The following is a 14,831-nucleotide window of genomic DNA, read 5'->3' as shown; positions in this document are numbered from 1 at the left end:
TCGGCTAAAGAAAGAAACCCAAATCTGTACCGAAGCTTTTCAATTAGGAACCCTGTTTCATATGATTAAGGAGTGAAAGGAAGGAAAAAAAGTGAATCAAAAGGAACCCTATTTCATAATATTGCAGGGTAGAGAATCAAACATTGCATTACAAATCCAAATTCAAATTCCAATTGCACATAACTATGAGCCCTGGAAGATATTTAAGTAGTGGATGTGTAATTAGTCGAGATTTAGTTTATTGATCTCGGTAATTATTTTAAGGCTCGGGAATAATTTACGAAAATTACCACGAAGTGGATTCTTCAAATTAAGAGTCCGATAATAAAGTACGCAACGCAACGAGTTTGTGGAAATTTTCGGTCAATTTTTCGGACACCCGAAGTATTTATTATGAATTTCTGAAGTTAGCGAATTATGGAAATTCATTTAAAATAAGAAGAAAATGCCACGGTGCAATCTGAGCCGACAAAATTAGTCATCGCTTGATCGGAGTAGTCGAAATTCAATCAAGAGTGGGTATATAAGGGTGGAGATCGAATCAAACGATCCAAATCGTTCCAGAAATCCTAAAACACGTGACCCGGATCGCGACCTGGAAACCCGCGAAGGAGCTCCGGCCAAAACTTCGCCTTCCCGCCAGCGCACCAGCACCAATCTCTTCGTCTCGGTGTTACCGTCCCATCTCCGGTCTTCGTTCATCTAATCGTCAAGTTTGGAGAGCAAATCAACGCTGAGAAGCTTGAACACTCTGGCGGTTTCACAGCAAATTCCGGCGACTCCGACCATCGATTGAGCTGCATGTGGTATGAAACTAACTCCTCTCATCATGCTCTACGATTCTATACAATTAGTTTTTGAATTTGATCATGTTTTAAGAAGAAGAAAAAAATTCTCAGGCGTTCGCTCACGAGGCCTTAAGGCCCGATTTCGCCGCCTTCTGCGCCTCTGCACCTCAGCTGCAAAACAGAGACAATTTCCCATACGCCTCACGCTTTCTAAGCCTTAAGGCGCGCCTTTTAATACATTGGTCTCAGCTATAGAAAATCCACTTTATATCTAACATTGGTCTCAGCTATAGAAAATCTACTTTATATCTAAATCAACTATTTTGAGGTCGATAAATAGCATATAATATCCAAATCTAGGAGATTTTAAGCTATGCATGCATTACACGTGTATGAGACTGGTACTATTTTTGAAAAAAAAAAAAAACAGAGAAACACAAATACTAAATAAATAATTAACGAAGTGAGTAACAATTAAAAGGCTTCACCATCCACACGGGCAGTTGCCGATCGTGTATGAGGCTTAGCGATTATAAAAGTTGGACATTTTACGCCATTTTTGAAGAGCAAGTGCAAGATCCCCAAGGCCAAAAGGCCTCAATGTTGTACGCATTACCATACTATCCATTTTGAGTTCGGGGTTACTATAATTTCATTGCCAAGTTAAGGGATATATTTGCACAACAAAAACCACATATTTGATCAAAAAAAACAAAAACTACATATTAGTATGTCACATGAATATAAACGCCAGTAATAATGAGAAAAATAAAATAAAAAGTATCACAGGTCCTACCCAGAACAAGAAATAGATAAAAATATTTTTCAACCCTTGTCCGTTGCGAACAAGATATTATGAGGTAGATCCTTGCCCTTCAATTTAGGAGAGAGGTGTGGGTAAATCGCAGCTTTGGCAAATCAACTGTGTTTGCAAGTTATTTTATTTCTCTAAAAGATCATTAGACATTGTAGAGGGTATCCTGTGGCAATTTAGAATTTTTGAAGTCGCAACTTTTGCTAAATGATAGTTCAACACAACAACTCTATCATCATCCAAATCAAAACGCACGCTCTCTTCACTACAGTTTTCAACAAGTTGGCATAAATGTTTCAAATTTTCAACTTCTATCCCGTTAACCTTCTTAACCTGCCACAATATATTCCACCACACATAAACAAGTGCATGTGTAAGAGTCTCAACTTCTGTGTTATGCATTAACCTCAAGAAACATTAATAATACTAATGAACCCTAAAACTAAGTGATATAACAGTTGTTGCAGTAACTGAGAGATTAGCTCATACCTGCAGCTCTGCAAGACGTTCATATCCAGCATTGATATCATCCATGAGTACCTAAACCAATTAAAACTATAATTCAAATTTCACCACCTAGCCAATTGAAAAAGACTTCTGCATTTGGACTAGCATAGTAGAAGGTTACAGTTCTGATAAACCAAAGGTGGTGCAACTCATAATAAAGGACATACAGCTGCAATTCATCAGAACAATGGTAATTAGTCATTTCGTGTCAATTTCTTTTTTGTTATAATTAGGTGTTTTCCTTGAAACAAGCATGACAGATCTATATTCATGTGTGTACGGTCACACAAAGATAAATTATGAATACAAACATCTGCATTTAAGTGTACCAAGTAACAATAGATAGTCATGTATTCTAATGTATCCATGTTAACATCCACATTTTATAAAGTGGACATGTAGAACAAACTTAATCGTTCTTTTACCAAAGTCAAAATTATGATAACATAATCAAAAAAAAATTAAAGTAACAGTATTTTACAAAAGTTATGGTATTTTAAAATGCCAATTATGTATTTTGAGGAGGAGCAGCCGTTACATTGTTGCTAAAATACTAATATTTTGAGTTCTTATGTTGTTGGATCGATCCTGACAGAGCTGCTCACTTGAGAAACAATTTTTTAGGGACTGTAAGGGACAAGTGCATCTGACGGTTGAGAATATATGCATAGTTTTAAGTTGTTAGAATTTCAACATTTAAATTTAATACATGTGGCTAAGATCCACTTGTCCCTCACAATCCCTTGAAATTGTCCCTTAGGTGAGTAAGACTATCGATCCTGATAACAAAAATGTCTATCTGGGAACTGGATCCAAATCCAAAAGAGGCTTGACTTTATTAAAATAGATAAATTACCCAGGTCAGAAATTGGAAAGGACAAAATTCATTATAAAAAGGACATTGCCTAACTCAAAAGAAAATGCATTTTGGGTTAGATAACTTAAATGAAATTCACAACTTTACATAAGTTGTGAATTTCATTTAATAGTACAATGAACATTCAAAAGTAGTACTTCAAAAAAATAATAATAATAACAAAAAGGATAGCAGACCTGAGAAAGGATGACAATCTGTTCACCAGCTCTTTTAGGTGGTTCCCTCAATGCGATTTCGCATAATTTACGAGGTGAAGTATTATACCAATCTTCTCCATACTCATGAAGGTAAGGTTGAGTGAGCGGAACAAAGACCAAACCAGCAAAAATGTAATAACTAGGAAGTTTATCGAACTGATGAACTGGAACTAACGGTTGTAACTGCATAATTGAACATCTAATAAATAAAACAATAAGAAGGTAACTATAAATTGCATGGGAAAGAAGATCTTCATTACTGATCAAACAACCACTCATCTATTTATATGTCATCTTCATTACCCATGCAAGAAGATGGCAGTTCAAGCATTTACAAGTATAAAAGCTAAATCCAAAATGCATAATGACAGCATAACACAATCCATATGGTTGCATTTACTACTTTAGTGAGTTTACAAATCTTTTTTCTTTTCTGAAACTGGCTAGTCTCAAATATTACTAATCTTCTTGTGCTTTTCTCTCCTTTAATGGTACAAACAAGAAACTTCATTTGAAACATGGCAAAGAGTGACAATGTAGACAAGAAGCTGGATACCACAAGTGCGACAAGGTAACAAAGACCAAAATTTCAGGACATCTAAATCTCTAAGGTACAATTAAACAAGAAATAATCTAGCAAACGTCACATGTATAAATATCTAAGCAATTTATTAGTAAAATTGTGATATATGGAACACCATCCTGATATTGTTCCGCAGATCCCCACGTCCTTACACCACACTTCAATTCCTTACAATCCCTTTCCAACCACCATAAAGTTCAACCAGAAATATATAACGTAGGCATGCCAAACTATAAACACTGCAAACACCGCATATCTCAAACAAGAGTTTACAAGCAAGCGAACAACCAACTTTCCATCTTTGTTGCACTTATAGCACCAACTAATCATTATCCACTCTCACCATGGGCAGGCTAACAGCTAATGGATTAATGATATGGTACATAAATTTCTCGACTTGTTGTTTCAGTAAAGTTTTTTTTTTTTTTCCTAAACAACTTGTTTTACTCTATTTGAATTGCAAGACAGAAAATACAATAATATAAAAATAAAAATAATAATAATAATAATCTTATGCAACTCCAAAGGACGCCTAGCTTATACTTATTCTTCATGACAGAAAACCCACTAAATCAAGTAAGCATGCAAAAATAGTACCATGACTTACAGGTTGAAGGGTGATACTGAATTCATATTCTTCGCCATCCCTCAAAACTCTAACTACAGCTGTTTCATTGGGTTTCTTCATGGACACCAAATGATCAAATGTTATCCGCTCTCTGTTCCTGAAGTGAACTGCATTGTGTTGAAATCATACCACAGATTAAAAACATAAGAGGAAAAACATATAACTGGAAACAAACAAAAAAATCCTCTACCATTGCTAAATGGACAATGTGTTGATACGATCATGATATTTTACATTAACCACCAAATATTTTTCAACTTTTATAGTAAAGCCTGGCCCAACCTAATGACCTTGTTGGAGATATCTCCCTAGGGACACCACCTGCTGATACTCATATGTTGTCTTCTTAACACCTAAGTAAACCTGATAATATGTCCCTATTTGAAAATGCTTTTCAATTACATTTTCTTGTTTAATAGTACATCTGTATAAGTCTTTTATTAGTTGATTCTGAAATACCACAGCATTACCAAACTCCTCGTAAGAGTGGCTTGGTAACTCAGAGAACAGTTTGGTTGGAAATAACACATCAGACAATCCAAATGATGCACAACATTGGCAGCGTTTGTGTTGACGGTTTCAACTTTCTGTTGTTGGTTTCACTAGATATTTTTACAATTTCATTGAAATGAGTCGATAAGACATTACTTTTGGTACAGTATGAACCAGAACCACACAAAAGAAAAGAAAAAGTTATTGCAGTTACGGATAGTAAAAGTGACAACCTGTTCCATCATTTGCTACAGGAACTCCATCAAAGAAAAGAACAACATCATCTTTCTTTAAGACTTTGTGGGCATCCGAAAGAGGGTTGATTTTGCTCACTAGTACCCCAGTCATTTCAGGACGCATTTGAAAGTGGTTCCGGAGTTGAACATTTTCAGTAGGCTGGCATGACAAACCTAGAGAGCAGAATCCAACATATTTACCTCTTTCTTCAACTCCGGCAATAAAATGCTTTATTACAGGAACAGGAATTATATAACTGGAAATTCCAACAGATGAAGACAATGACATGTTAGCCAAAAATGAACAATACCCTGACACAAGATCGAGGTTCAAGGAAGCAAATGCTTAAACTTGGACTAAAAGATGCTTGGTGATGAATTTATGCCTTTGGTTGAAATCAGAAAATTAAATAGACAAGTGAAATAATGTTACAGAGGTTTGCATTAATTTTCAGATTTAAGACAAAGACCATGTCATGTCACTCACGTGGTCCAAAGTATAATATATGTTTTTAGGTGTAAACAGAATAATCAACATGTATGGCTAAAAGGTAATGATTGTAAAAGAAAACTGTCCTATAATGCTATGAAAACTATAATTGGCAATCTGAACCAGAATATGACTCACCCAATATTCTCTGCACCAGAAAGGTTTTGGAAAGCAACACCAGCAACTTTATTTCCCATGATTGCTGGGCCACCACTATTTCCGGGATTTATTGCTGCATCAATCTGTATTGCCATAAGCTGGGTTGCACCATGAACATATTGTGTAGGTTCAACCCTGGAAACAACACCTTTAGTAACAGAGATATTGTCCCCACCTGTGGCCAAAACCAAAGCATTGATTAATTTTTATTTTTTTTAACAAACATTTCCTGTATGCCCCAGGCTTTCCCTATTAATTCAGTGAACGAAAAATTCCACCGTCTGGACCTTATGTGCACTAATTACCTAGATAGAAGGCTTTACACAAGGACAATGAAGTAAAGAAGCAATGTTCAAGGTAGTATTGAGAGAAGCAAAAGCGCTATCCAAGCATATGTACAATGAAAAAAAAAAAAAAAACAGCTGTGACATCAATGAAAAATCAATCTTTTCTTCGAAGTAACAAGAAAATACAAAATTGAAGAATTTAGAAATATCCGTTTCAATTTACCATCAAGTAGCTCGGTCAAAGAGTCTTATTTCATATTTCCTCCGCTTTATATAAGTTAAAGTCAATATTCTAGAACTTCTCATATTTTATGGAATTTTTTCTATCAGTGCCTATGAGTCCGATCTAATGTTCAGGAGACTTCCATAATTTTCATTAGACGTTCCAAAAAAAGTTTGGTTGTTCACGTTGGAAAGGGGTGTCATAACCTGCATAGTAGGCCACTGTGCAACCATTGAACCAATCTGAATCATACACAACCATTTTTAAAATATGGGGCTGAAAGTATTTGTTACTAGAGACCAGAACACTTCTTTGTCGCATGTTATTCTACTATCATGACAGGCATCAAGAATAGGAGGGAGTTTGAACTCTCCTCCTAAAGACCCACACCAAAAATAAAAACATAAAAAACGTCAAAGGGGAAAAATGAGTCTTAGTATTCTGATGATTCAGAAAAATTCAACGCTTACAGAATTGATCAAAAGAGAAGTTTTGGTTATTGAACCAATTCGTCTATCTATAAAAAAATGATGGAGAATTTAACATGTATCAAACCATTGGTATTTCATTGGTTCATCACGGCCAAAACTAAAAAAAAATTCTTGCATAACAGTTTCAAACTGAGAAAAGTTATGCAGACATTCTAGGGACATTCACTCTAGTAGGGAAATAAAGCTAACAAAACTGTACTAAGGATATTATCAGAAGAATAGTTCCACACCTATTGATAACTGATGATTATACATGATCGCACACAACAGAAATAAAAGTACCGATATTATCAGACGATTAGTTTCTCATAAATCCATTTGATAACCTATGGTGGAATATAACATTCCTTCATAGATGTGCATAAGGTAGCGTTAACTGGCAATTCATGGACTTGGTGAAGATAACCCAGAGGATGGATTGAAGTAAATTGTACATATGAGAGACATGAATGGATAAGTCTGCAGCATAGAGAAAATGAGGACTAGATTATGAAACATTGTTTGTTGATCAGATCTGTTCTGTTCTGATATGATATGGTTCTAAACATTGAAATGAATTCTGCAATTAATTTAACTTCTTTGTTTCTCTTCACTGATCTATTATTGGATCTGATATAAAATAAACAGAGTGGTAATAGTAAATTTTATTGTTACCTTGAGGATATCCAACAACAGCAACAGCTTCTTGCAGAAAAGGAATATCCCCTAGCTCAAGGGAATTCATACCCTCCCAGAACTTTTCAGTTTCAACACTCAAAATGGCTAAATCACATTCATGACCAACAGCTTCAACTTGCGCTTTATACTTGGTAGGAGAGCCATGCTTTCTTACTAGAACAAATGTATGATCAGCAACTACATGAGCGTTTGTAAGAATTTTCTTGCCGGCGATTACAAATCCTGGATAAAAAAATATATCTAAGTAAGAGTGAATTGTGCAAGTAAAATAATTTGATGGAGTTAATCCAAAAAATAAAATCTAAAATCCAAGACGGAATTCAAAGGTTTGGAACAAGTTGGGATCCGAAATGAGGATTGTTTTTGTTGACAATAACTCCTTTGCCTGGTTGAGCTGCTACAATAATTTCATTTTTGGTTCCTTTAGCGTATGACAGAAGAGTAGAGTAGTATGAATATGCAGAATGTGAAAAATTGGTAAGTGAAAAACGAAATGAGAGAGTACCGGAACCCATGGTCTCTCGTTGGGACTTGTTCTGCCAGGGCAGGAAGTAGTTAGGGCTGCTCGCCACAGTAAAGATCTTCACCACTGAGTCCAATGCCAGCTCTACGGCATCCGTATCCCTTGTGCTCCGGCTCTCGTTGTTCCTCCGAATACCGAAACGTCGTCGTCGGAGCATATTATTCCTGACTGAGGGGGAGGCGACCGACACCGACTCAGACGAGGAACAAGAAGCAGCAGCAGCAGCAGCAGCATCTTCTTCAACATTAGCTGCCGCCCAGGTACTACTACTAAAGCTAATACCACTTCTCCTTGACGTATAATCTTTTAACAACTCAATAGAGCATAGCCGCCTTCTGAGGAGTGTTCGGGCGGACGTAACCAGCATTTTAACACAGCAGCGCTTTGCTGGGCAGCCGGAGTTGAATTCCCTAACAAGAAGGAGTAGAGGGCCAGAGCGTCACAGCCATCAAGGATTTAGAATTGGGCCTTAAACAATGGGTACTGATTTGTAAGGCCCAGCTAGCTAACCGACCTAGTGTTTTGGTTTTCAAGGCCTCCTGTTATTTCAATCCGAACACGTCCCATTACAGGTACATTTTGATGTGCGCGTGAGTGCTCGTCATCTTCCCTACTAGAGGATGTTTCTTAGAGGTCTGAAATGCAAACTTTGATTTCCAAATAAATAATTGACTTTCCATTCAAGAATAATTAATATCAGGATAATTCATGATAATTTTAAGATTTTATAATTCGATTAACTTTTTGCATATAATGACCTAAAACATCAACAGCTCGGATCGTTGAAATGAGATTGCATAGAGGAATCTCACGTATATCCCTTAAATTGAACAATAAGAGACCTACATTTACCTATCAGTGCAAATGCAAAACTTTTATCTCTAACAAGTGTAACAATTAAAGAAGATGCAACTTCGGCCACTGAAAAGCAACCGTGGGTAACTTCCTATGCTGTATCAGATGGCAACTGTGCTTCCCGGCTCCTGCCCACCTTGCAAAGTTTCTACTAGTATGAATGTGTTAAAACTTAAAAGTTGTGGCTTTTATAGGCTAACTTGGTTTCACAATGCCCTGCAGTTTCCACCCCCCTAGTCCTGCCAGAGCAAATGCCTGCAATAAGAAGGCACGATTTTCAGTGTGAAAAAAAATTCCTTTGAAAAAAAATATATATATTTGATTTTGCTCCAAATACTATGACCAAAACAGTCGCAGGAAACACTCTATTCAATGAAATCTGACTGGAGACGTATAATCAGAACACACTCAAACAAGATTTAGAGAATTACATGAGTGTATAATACCTGTCAATCTTTGCTTGTCGCATGATTCACTATAGGAGAAAATAGAAAAGTAGCATGGGAAAGTCCTTAACTTCAGGTTGGAGGTAATGATCTTAGACTTCTTTTTAATATAATCAAGTGTCCAAAGACTCAACTTAAGAACTCTCTCAAGAGTCTCTATTAGGCATAAGTGCTAACTGCGAAGGAGAGATTATACTAGGACACAAGTGTATGTTCAAGGTTTGGGTCATTATTTCTGGGCAAGTGTCAATGTCCAAAGACTCAGCTTAAGAACTCACTCAAAAGTCTTTGGTAGGTATGAATGCTAGCTGCAAGCGAGGTAACAGGAGGCGCCAATATTCACATGACCAATTGGTTGAATTGTAGCTGTCTTGTTTCTGAGGGAAATCGACCAATTATCATATTCAATACCAAAAAATTTCTGAGGGTATGACCAATTGGTTGAATTGTAACATGAAGAAATTCTGGAAATGTATTTTGGAGACCGCAGACAATAAAACCAATTGTCATTACAAACAATTTCAAAATTTTTAGAAACCCTGAATTCAAAACCAGCTTTTAAAAATGGAGGATAAGTTTGAAAAATATTTTTTCAGTCATGAACCAAATAGAGCCAAAAAGATCTGCTTCCTCTCACTTGCTGATTACCTCTCGTAACGTTTTCTTCTTCAAGAAATTATGGATGGGGGAAGGGCAACTAAGAAAACCCTCTTGCTCTACCTTAGTTTGGCCACGTGTGGTGCAATGCCAAAGTTATAATCTCCACAGAATAATATGTTAAACATGCACATTAAGTTGACATATAGCATATAGAAGGGAAGTACAGCAGTTAAAAAATAATAGTGGAATGAAAGAAGACTAACCTCATCCCAAGATTTCCCGGTAGCTTCAAGCAAAGCAGCGTTGCAAGTCTTCAGTTCTATGGAGGCACCTGTCAACATTGATGCTGCCTCCTCCCAACCCCTATTATGTCCCATACACCTGTATGTTGCAACATTTGTTAACATATGTTTTCTCTTTTTTCCAAAAGGGAAATGGTATTGGCACTCCCAGAACGTCATTTTGCTGTCTCTACATTCATTTTGTGAGTATCATTCCAAACTTGGTGATCTTTGAGTGCATAATGACTTTTTGGGAGTGCCAATTAAAAAAAAAAATTAATAGACAAATGAGGTTATGAGAAGTGAGCTGTAACTAGTATCATCAGTGTGTTGCTTAAGAGGTAGTAATAATCTTGGTTTCTTTGAAATACATATTCTAAAAATTTTAATTTAAGGTCACATTGGGCATCTTTCCCCTCCAGTACCAGGCGGAAAATTTCTTCCCCTGCGGACCATGATCCCGCAAGGTTAGAAACTCCTGTGAGGGCTAAGTCATTGACATGGTACATTTCCTATAGACAGATGATAAATAATATTTTAGAAGTAAGTATTTCAGATGTTTGATTCTTTTGGATCAATAATATTAGTGGAATTCATATAAGAAGCAATCTACTTTTGCCTAGATCTTTAGGCTTGTGACAAGAGCCAACAAAACAAATGCTAGTAGTCAAAAATCCTCACTGTGGTCAATAACTTTGCAAATCTTTACCCAAACCCATAAATCGGTTTGAAAACTAGGTGGTTTTTTTATGTGTATTGGCAGAAACAAAGCAACAAACCTCATTGGTAGTTCCTTGAGGAAAAAAAAAATGCCCAAAAGGAAAGAGTAAAGAGTGAGCTGAGGTTACATGACGGTGAGTATGTCATCCCTTGAATAGTTACAGATAATATGTTGAAGGTGCTCAGCAGTCTGCCCATCCATGGCCGCAATGGAATAAAAGCTGGAAAAGTAATGGACCTCAGCTTCCAAGAAGCCCCTCACTTGTTGCTGCATTATGGTAAGAGTCTCCCTGGTTCGCACTGCATTGCTGCAGCCCAAACACGGCAGCTTAGAAGTTCAAACCAATTTTAGAAAGGCCAATATCAAATGCAAATTGTGAGCGAGTCAGTTGTACATGTACCTGGATAAAATAAGCTGAGGAATCCAGCCCAACTGTTGAAGCTTGTGAGAGATTTCGACAGCATCGGCTTGTCCTTTTGCATTCAGGGGTCGATCATGATCTATAAGCACGCCAAAATACATACTGAATTTAAATCTGTAAACAAATTATAAAAGAAAAAGAGAAAAAGATTGAAATACCTTTCAGCGAGGGGTCTTCCCAGGAACTCTTGGCATGACGAAGCAGAATGAGACGACGAGCAACAGATGAAGGAGTTTGCTCAGAATCAGCGGCAACTTGGCCTTCCACCGTCTCGATTACCAGAGACGAAGGCCTAGTACTTGTACGAAGGTTTCTGGGATGAATTGAAAACAATTTGGGCCAATTGCGCTTCGCCGACGCTGAGAAATGATGGTGGCTATTGATACAAATATTATGGTTATGGTTACAGAGGGTAAGTGCATTCATACTGCCGAGGCCCAGAGCTGTGGTTCTCGTCTGAGAGAGCTGAGACCCAGTGTTCTATGGACCATAGCCGAGGAGCTGAGAGAGTATTGAGTATCTCACGTGCCGCATATATTGTCCTTCTCATGGGCCCCTGTTCTAAGAAACGTATTTTTAATTGAAGGTTACGAGTGTGAAGAATGCAGCCTTGAAAATGGCAACCTCTTAATTCAGAGCAAGTGAAATTTATTTTTGATGGTTTCGTTGGGGTTGGGAATGGCTCAGATACTATTGGTTTTGTTATTCGAAATTCGGATGGAAATCCTTTGGTTGCAGCTAACAAAAGATTAGGTCATTCTAGTGTTCTCATTGCAGAGGCAACTGCTCTCAGAGATGGTTTACATACTGCTTTACTTCATCATTATCCTAATATCTCTGTTGAGGGGGATTCGAAGCTCCTGATCGACTGCATTCAAGGCAAAACTGTTATTCCTTGGAGAATTAAAGTTCTGGTTCAAGATATTAAGCATCTAGCGTAGCAGTTTAATTCAATTTTCTTCCGGCATATATATCGAGAAGCCAACTTTGTTGCTAATCATCTAGCATCCTTAGCTCATCAATTTCAGAATCCATCTGTTTGGTTCTTTTGCCTTCCCCTTTCTGTGTCCCCAGCGTTCCATTGGGATCAACTAGGAGGGGGAGTTAGTCGTGGTTTTGTGTTTTAGTTTTTATGTTGTGTTTTTATGTCATCAAAAAAAAAAAAAAAACTGAGGCTGAGAAAAAAAAAATGGCCTCATTATTCATAAGGGTGCGGCTATTGCCACCCTACTAACTACTTTGTTCACCTTATAAATTTCTGATTTATTAAAAGAGTTTTTCTATTGGAACCTCCAAATTTACTCACTTGACCTCTATGCTTTTTACACCTCTTATCAAATTTTCAAATACTAAATTTACTCATTAAACCTCACTAAACTTCCTCAAATAACCTCACTCATATAATTTGCAAATAAATTATTATCTTTAAAATAAAAAATTTAGTAATTTCAATGATTTAATCACTCTATAAATCTTAACTAAATATACATTTCTTAATCAAACTTGAGTTTCAAAAATTAATGTCTAATCAATAAGAAAATGCCATGAACTATTCTGTTTTTTTTTTTTAGCTGTGCAAAAAAAATGAAGAAATTATTTGTTTTTATTCTAAAAAAAAAAAAATCATTTTTTTAATATTTTTTTTTTCTGTATTTTTTGTACCACATGTTTAATTATTTAAATATTTTTAGTTTTTTTTTTTAATTGCTAGTTTTTTTTTTTCAAATATAATTGATTGACTTAGATTTAGGTCATAAATCATAAGAGGATTTATTTTGTTTTCCCTCACCAATATGCGTTCAACATATATATCATACATTTTTATGTCACATGATCTTAATCATATTTTTAGTTCTTATTAAATATATATGAATGCTTTAATGAGTATGTAGTGAAATTGGAAAATGAAAATAGATAAGGAAAATAATAAGAAATACAATCTAATATTATTGAATTAGAAAGTCTACATAAAATAAATATTGTTTTAGGGAATTAGAAATTAAGAGAAAATCGCTGTGTATTCTCATTGATAATAGGGGCCTCTTTATATAGAAGATTACAAAGCATAGAGTCTGAATCATACAAGGAAAGATAATCTCTAGATTCTTCTAATTAAACCCTATTACCACTAGGTCAAGTAACCTAGAGTTTGGGCCAAACACAAATTAGGGTTTTACTTGAACACTCCCCCTTGTGTTGCCCAAACGCGGTGCTTCTCTCGTTGCCTCGCTAAAAACCTTGCCGAGTAACAAAAACCCAGTAGGATAAAAATAACCTCGGTCGAAGGGGAAAAATAGCACAACACACCCTTCACGTTTCGAGGTGAACATGTAGACATCTCCCCCTGATGTCTGCGCCTCCCCCTGATAACTACGATCATGGGAGTTCAGATAATTCCGCAAGCCAATTCTTGCCACATGTTTCTCGAACGTGGATTTGGGCAATGACTTAGTAAACAAGTCTGCCTCATTGTCCTCAGATCGAAACTGGTTCACTTTGATCTTGAGGAGCTTCTGTTGTTGCTGATTGTAGAAGAATTTGGGTGATATATGCTTGGTGTTGTCGCCTTTGATGTAGCCTTGCTTCATTTGTTCAATGCAAGCAGCATTATCCTCATAAATGCTCGTTGGCTCATCTGTGGTAGACTTCAAACCACAATTGCTTCAAACATGCGTAACTATGGATCGAAGCCATATACATTCACGAACTACTTCGTGAAGAGCAATAATCTCTGCATGATTTGAAGAGGTAGCGACTAATGTCTGCTTTGTAGACCTCCAAGATATCGCGGTCTTTCCCATGGTGAATACATAGCCAGTTTGGGAGCGACCTTTATGCGGGTCAGAGAGGTGCCCAGCATCAGCAAAACCTTCAAAACACTTATATCGTTTTGGGATGGGGAGAGGGAACGCAGTCTATTATATGTGGCGTCCCTGGCAGTTGATGGGTCCGAAACCATCATCTCTCTATAGGGATAGAACAAGCTCATATCAATCGTACCACTTAGGTTTCGAAAGATATCTTTAACACCAGTCCAATGGCGTCGTGTTGACGTAGAGCTATATCTAGCTAACAAGTTCACAGCGAAAGAGATGTCTAGTCTTGTGCATTGTGTTAAGTACAATAATGCGCCTATTGCACTTAGGTAGGGCACTTCTGCCTCTAGCACTTCTTCATCGTCATCTTTTGGACGAAATGGATCCTTCTTTGGATCAAGACTAGGAACGACCATTGGGGTGCTTGAAGGCTTAATCTTGTCAGAGTTGAACCGCCTAAGCATCTTTTGGGTATAAGCTGATGGATGAATCAGGATACCATCATTAAGGTGCTCAAGTTCCAAACCGAGGCAAAACCGTGTTTTCCCAAGATCTTTCATCTCAAACTCGGATTTCAAGTGTTCAGCGGTTTCCCTTAACTCTTTAAGGGTGCCAATTATGTTCATGTCATCGACATAAACCGCTACTATTGCAAATCCAGAACTTGTCCTTTTTATGAACACACATGGGCATAGTTCATTGTTGACATATCCCTTAC

General features: G+C 36.9%; 2 protein-coding genes across 2 annotated transcripts; both read right to left on the bottom strand.

The window, feature by feature from the left end:
- Nucleotides 1–1,511: 1,511 nt before the first annotated feature.
- LOC133730075 (protease Do-like 10, mitochondrial) lies at nt 1,512–8,628 on the bottom strand. The gene is made up of 8 exons (XM_062157748.1): nt 7,956–8,628; nt 7,427–7,672; nt 5,751–5,946; nt 5,120–5,379; nt 4,374–4,501; nt 3,163–3,366; nt 2,092–2,142; nt 1,512–1,935 (listed from the first exon to the last, which is right to left on the bottom strand). Exons 1-8 carry the CDS (start codon nt 8,338–8,340, stop codon nt 1,729–1,731), a joined length of 1,677 nt encoding a protein of 558 aa, XP_062013732.1. The 5' UTR covers nt 8,341–8,628; the 3' UTR covers nt 1,512–1,728.
- A 124-nt stretch (nt 8,629–8,752) lies between these two features.
- On the bottom strand, nt 8,753–12,060 carry LOC133730076 (uncharacterized protein At3g52155, chloroplastic). The gene is made up of 6 exons (XM_062157749.1): nt 12,056–12,060; nt 11,456–11,771; nt 11,277–11,376; nt 11,004–11,183; nt 10,138–10,255; nt 8,753–9,083 (listed from the first exon to the last, which is right to left on the bottom strand). Exons 2-6 carry the CDS (start codon nt 11,721–11,723, stop codon nt 9,024–9,026), a joined length of 726 nt encoding a protein of 241 aa, XP_062013733.1. The 5' UTR covers nt 11,724–11,771; nt 12,056–12,060; the 3' UTR covers nt 8,753–9,023.
- Between the last annotated feature and the right edge of the window lie 2,771 nt (nt 12,061–14,831).

The sequence above is a fragment of the Rosa rugosa genome, chromosome 2, assembly GCF_958449725.1.
Source record: "Rosa rugosa chromosome 2, drRosRugo1.1, whole genome shotgun sequence".
NCBI lineage: Eukaryota > Viridiplantae > Streptophyta > Magnoliopsida > Rosales > Rosaceae > Rosa > Rosa rugosa.
Note: the sequence above shows the minus strand (reverse complement) of the source record. Positions and strands in the feature narration are given on the sequence as shown.

What these genes read in the sequence shown, in the direction of transcription:
- LOC133730075 (XM_062157748.1), bottom strand. Translation starts at nt 8,340, where the DNA reads ATGCTGGTTACGTCCGCCCGAACACTCCTCAGAAGGCGGCTATGCTCT. An exon ending in TGTTGTTGGATATCCTCAAG is followed by an intron (nt 5,947 to 7,426) that starts GTAACAATAAAA and finishes TTTTGGCCACAG; the next exon opens with GTGGGGACAATATCTCTGTT. An exon ending in TGTAGCAAATGATGGAACAG is followed by an intron (nt 4,502 to 5,119) that starts GTTGTCACTTTT and finishes AACACAATGCAG; the next exon opens with TTCACTTCAGGAACAGAGAG.
- LOC133730076 (XM_062157749.1), bottom strand. Translation starts at nt 11,723, where the DNA reads ATGAATGCACTTACCCTCTGTAACCATAACCATAATATTTGTATCAAT. An exon ending in GATGACATACTCACCGTCAT is followed by an intron (nt 10,256 to 11,003) that starts GTAACCTCAGCT and finishes TGCAACATACAG; the next exon opens with GTGTATGGGACATAATAGGG. An exon ending in CCGGGAAATCTTGGGATGAG is followed by an intron (nt 9,084 to 10,137) that starts GTTAGTCTTCTT and finishes TTCTTATTGCAG; the next exon opens with GCATTTGCTCTGGCAGGACT.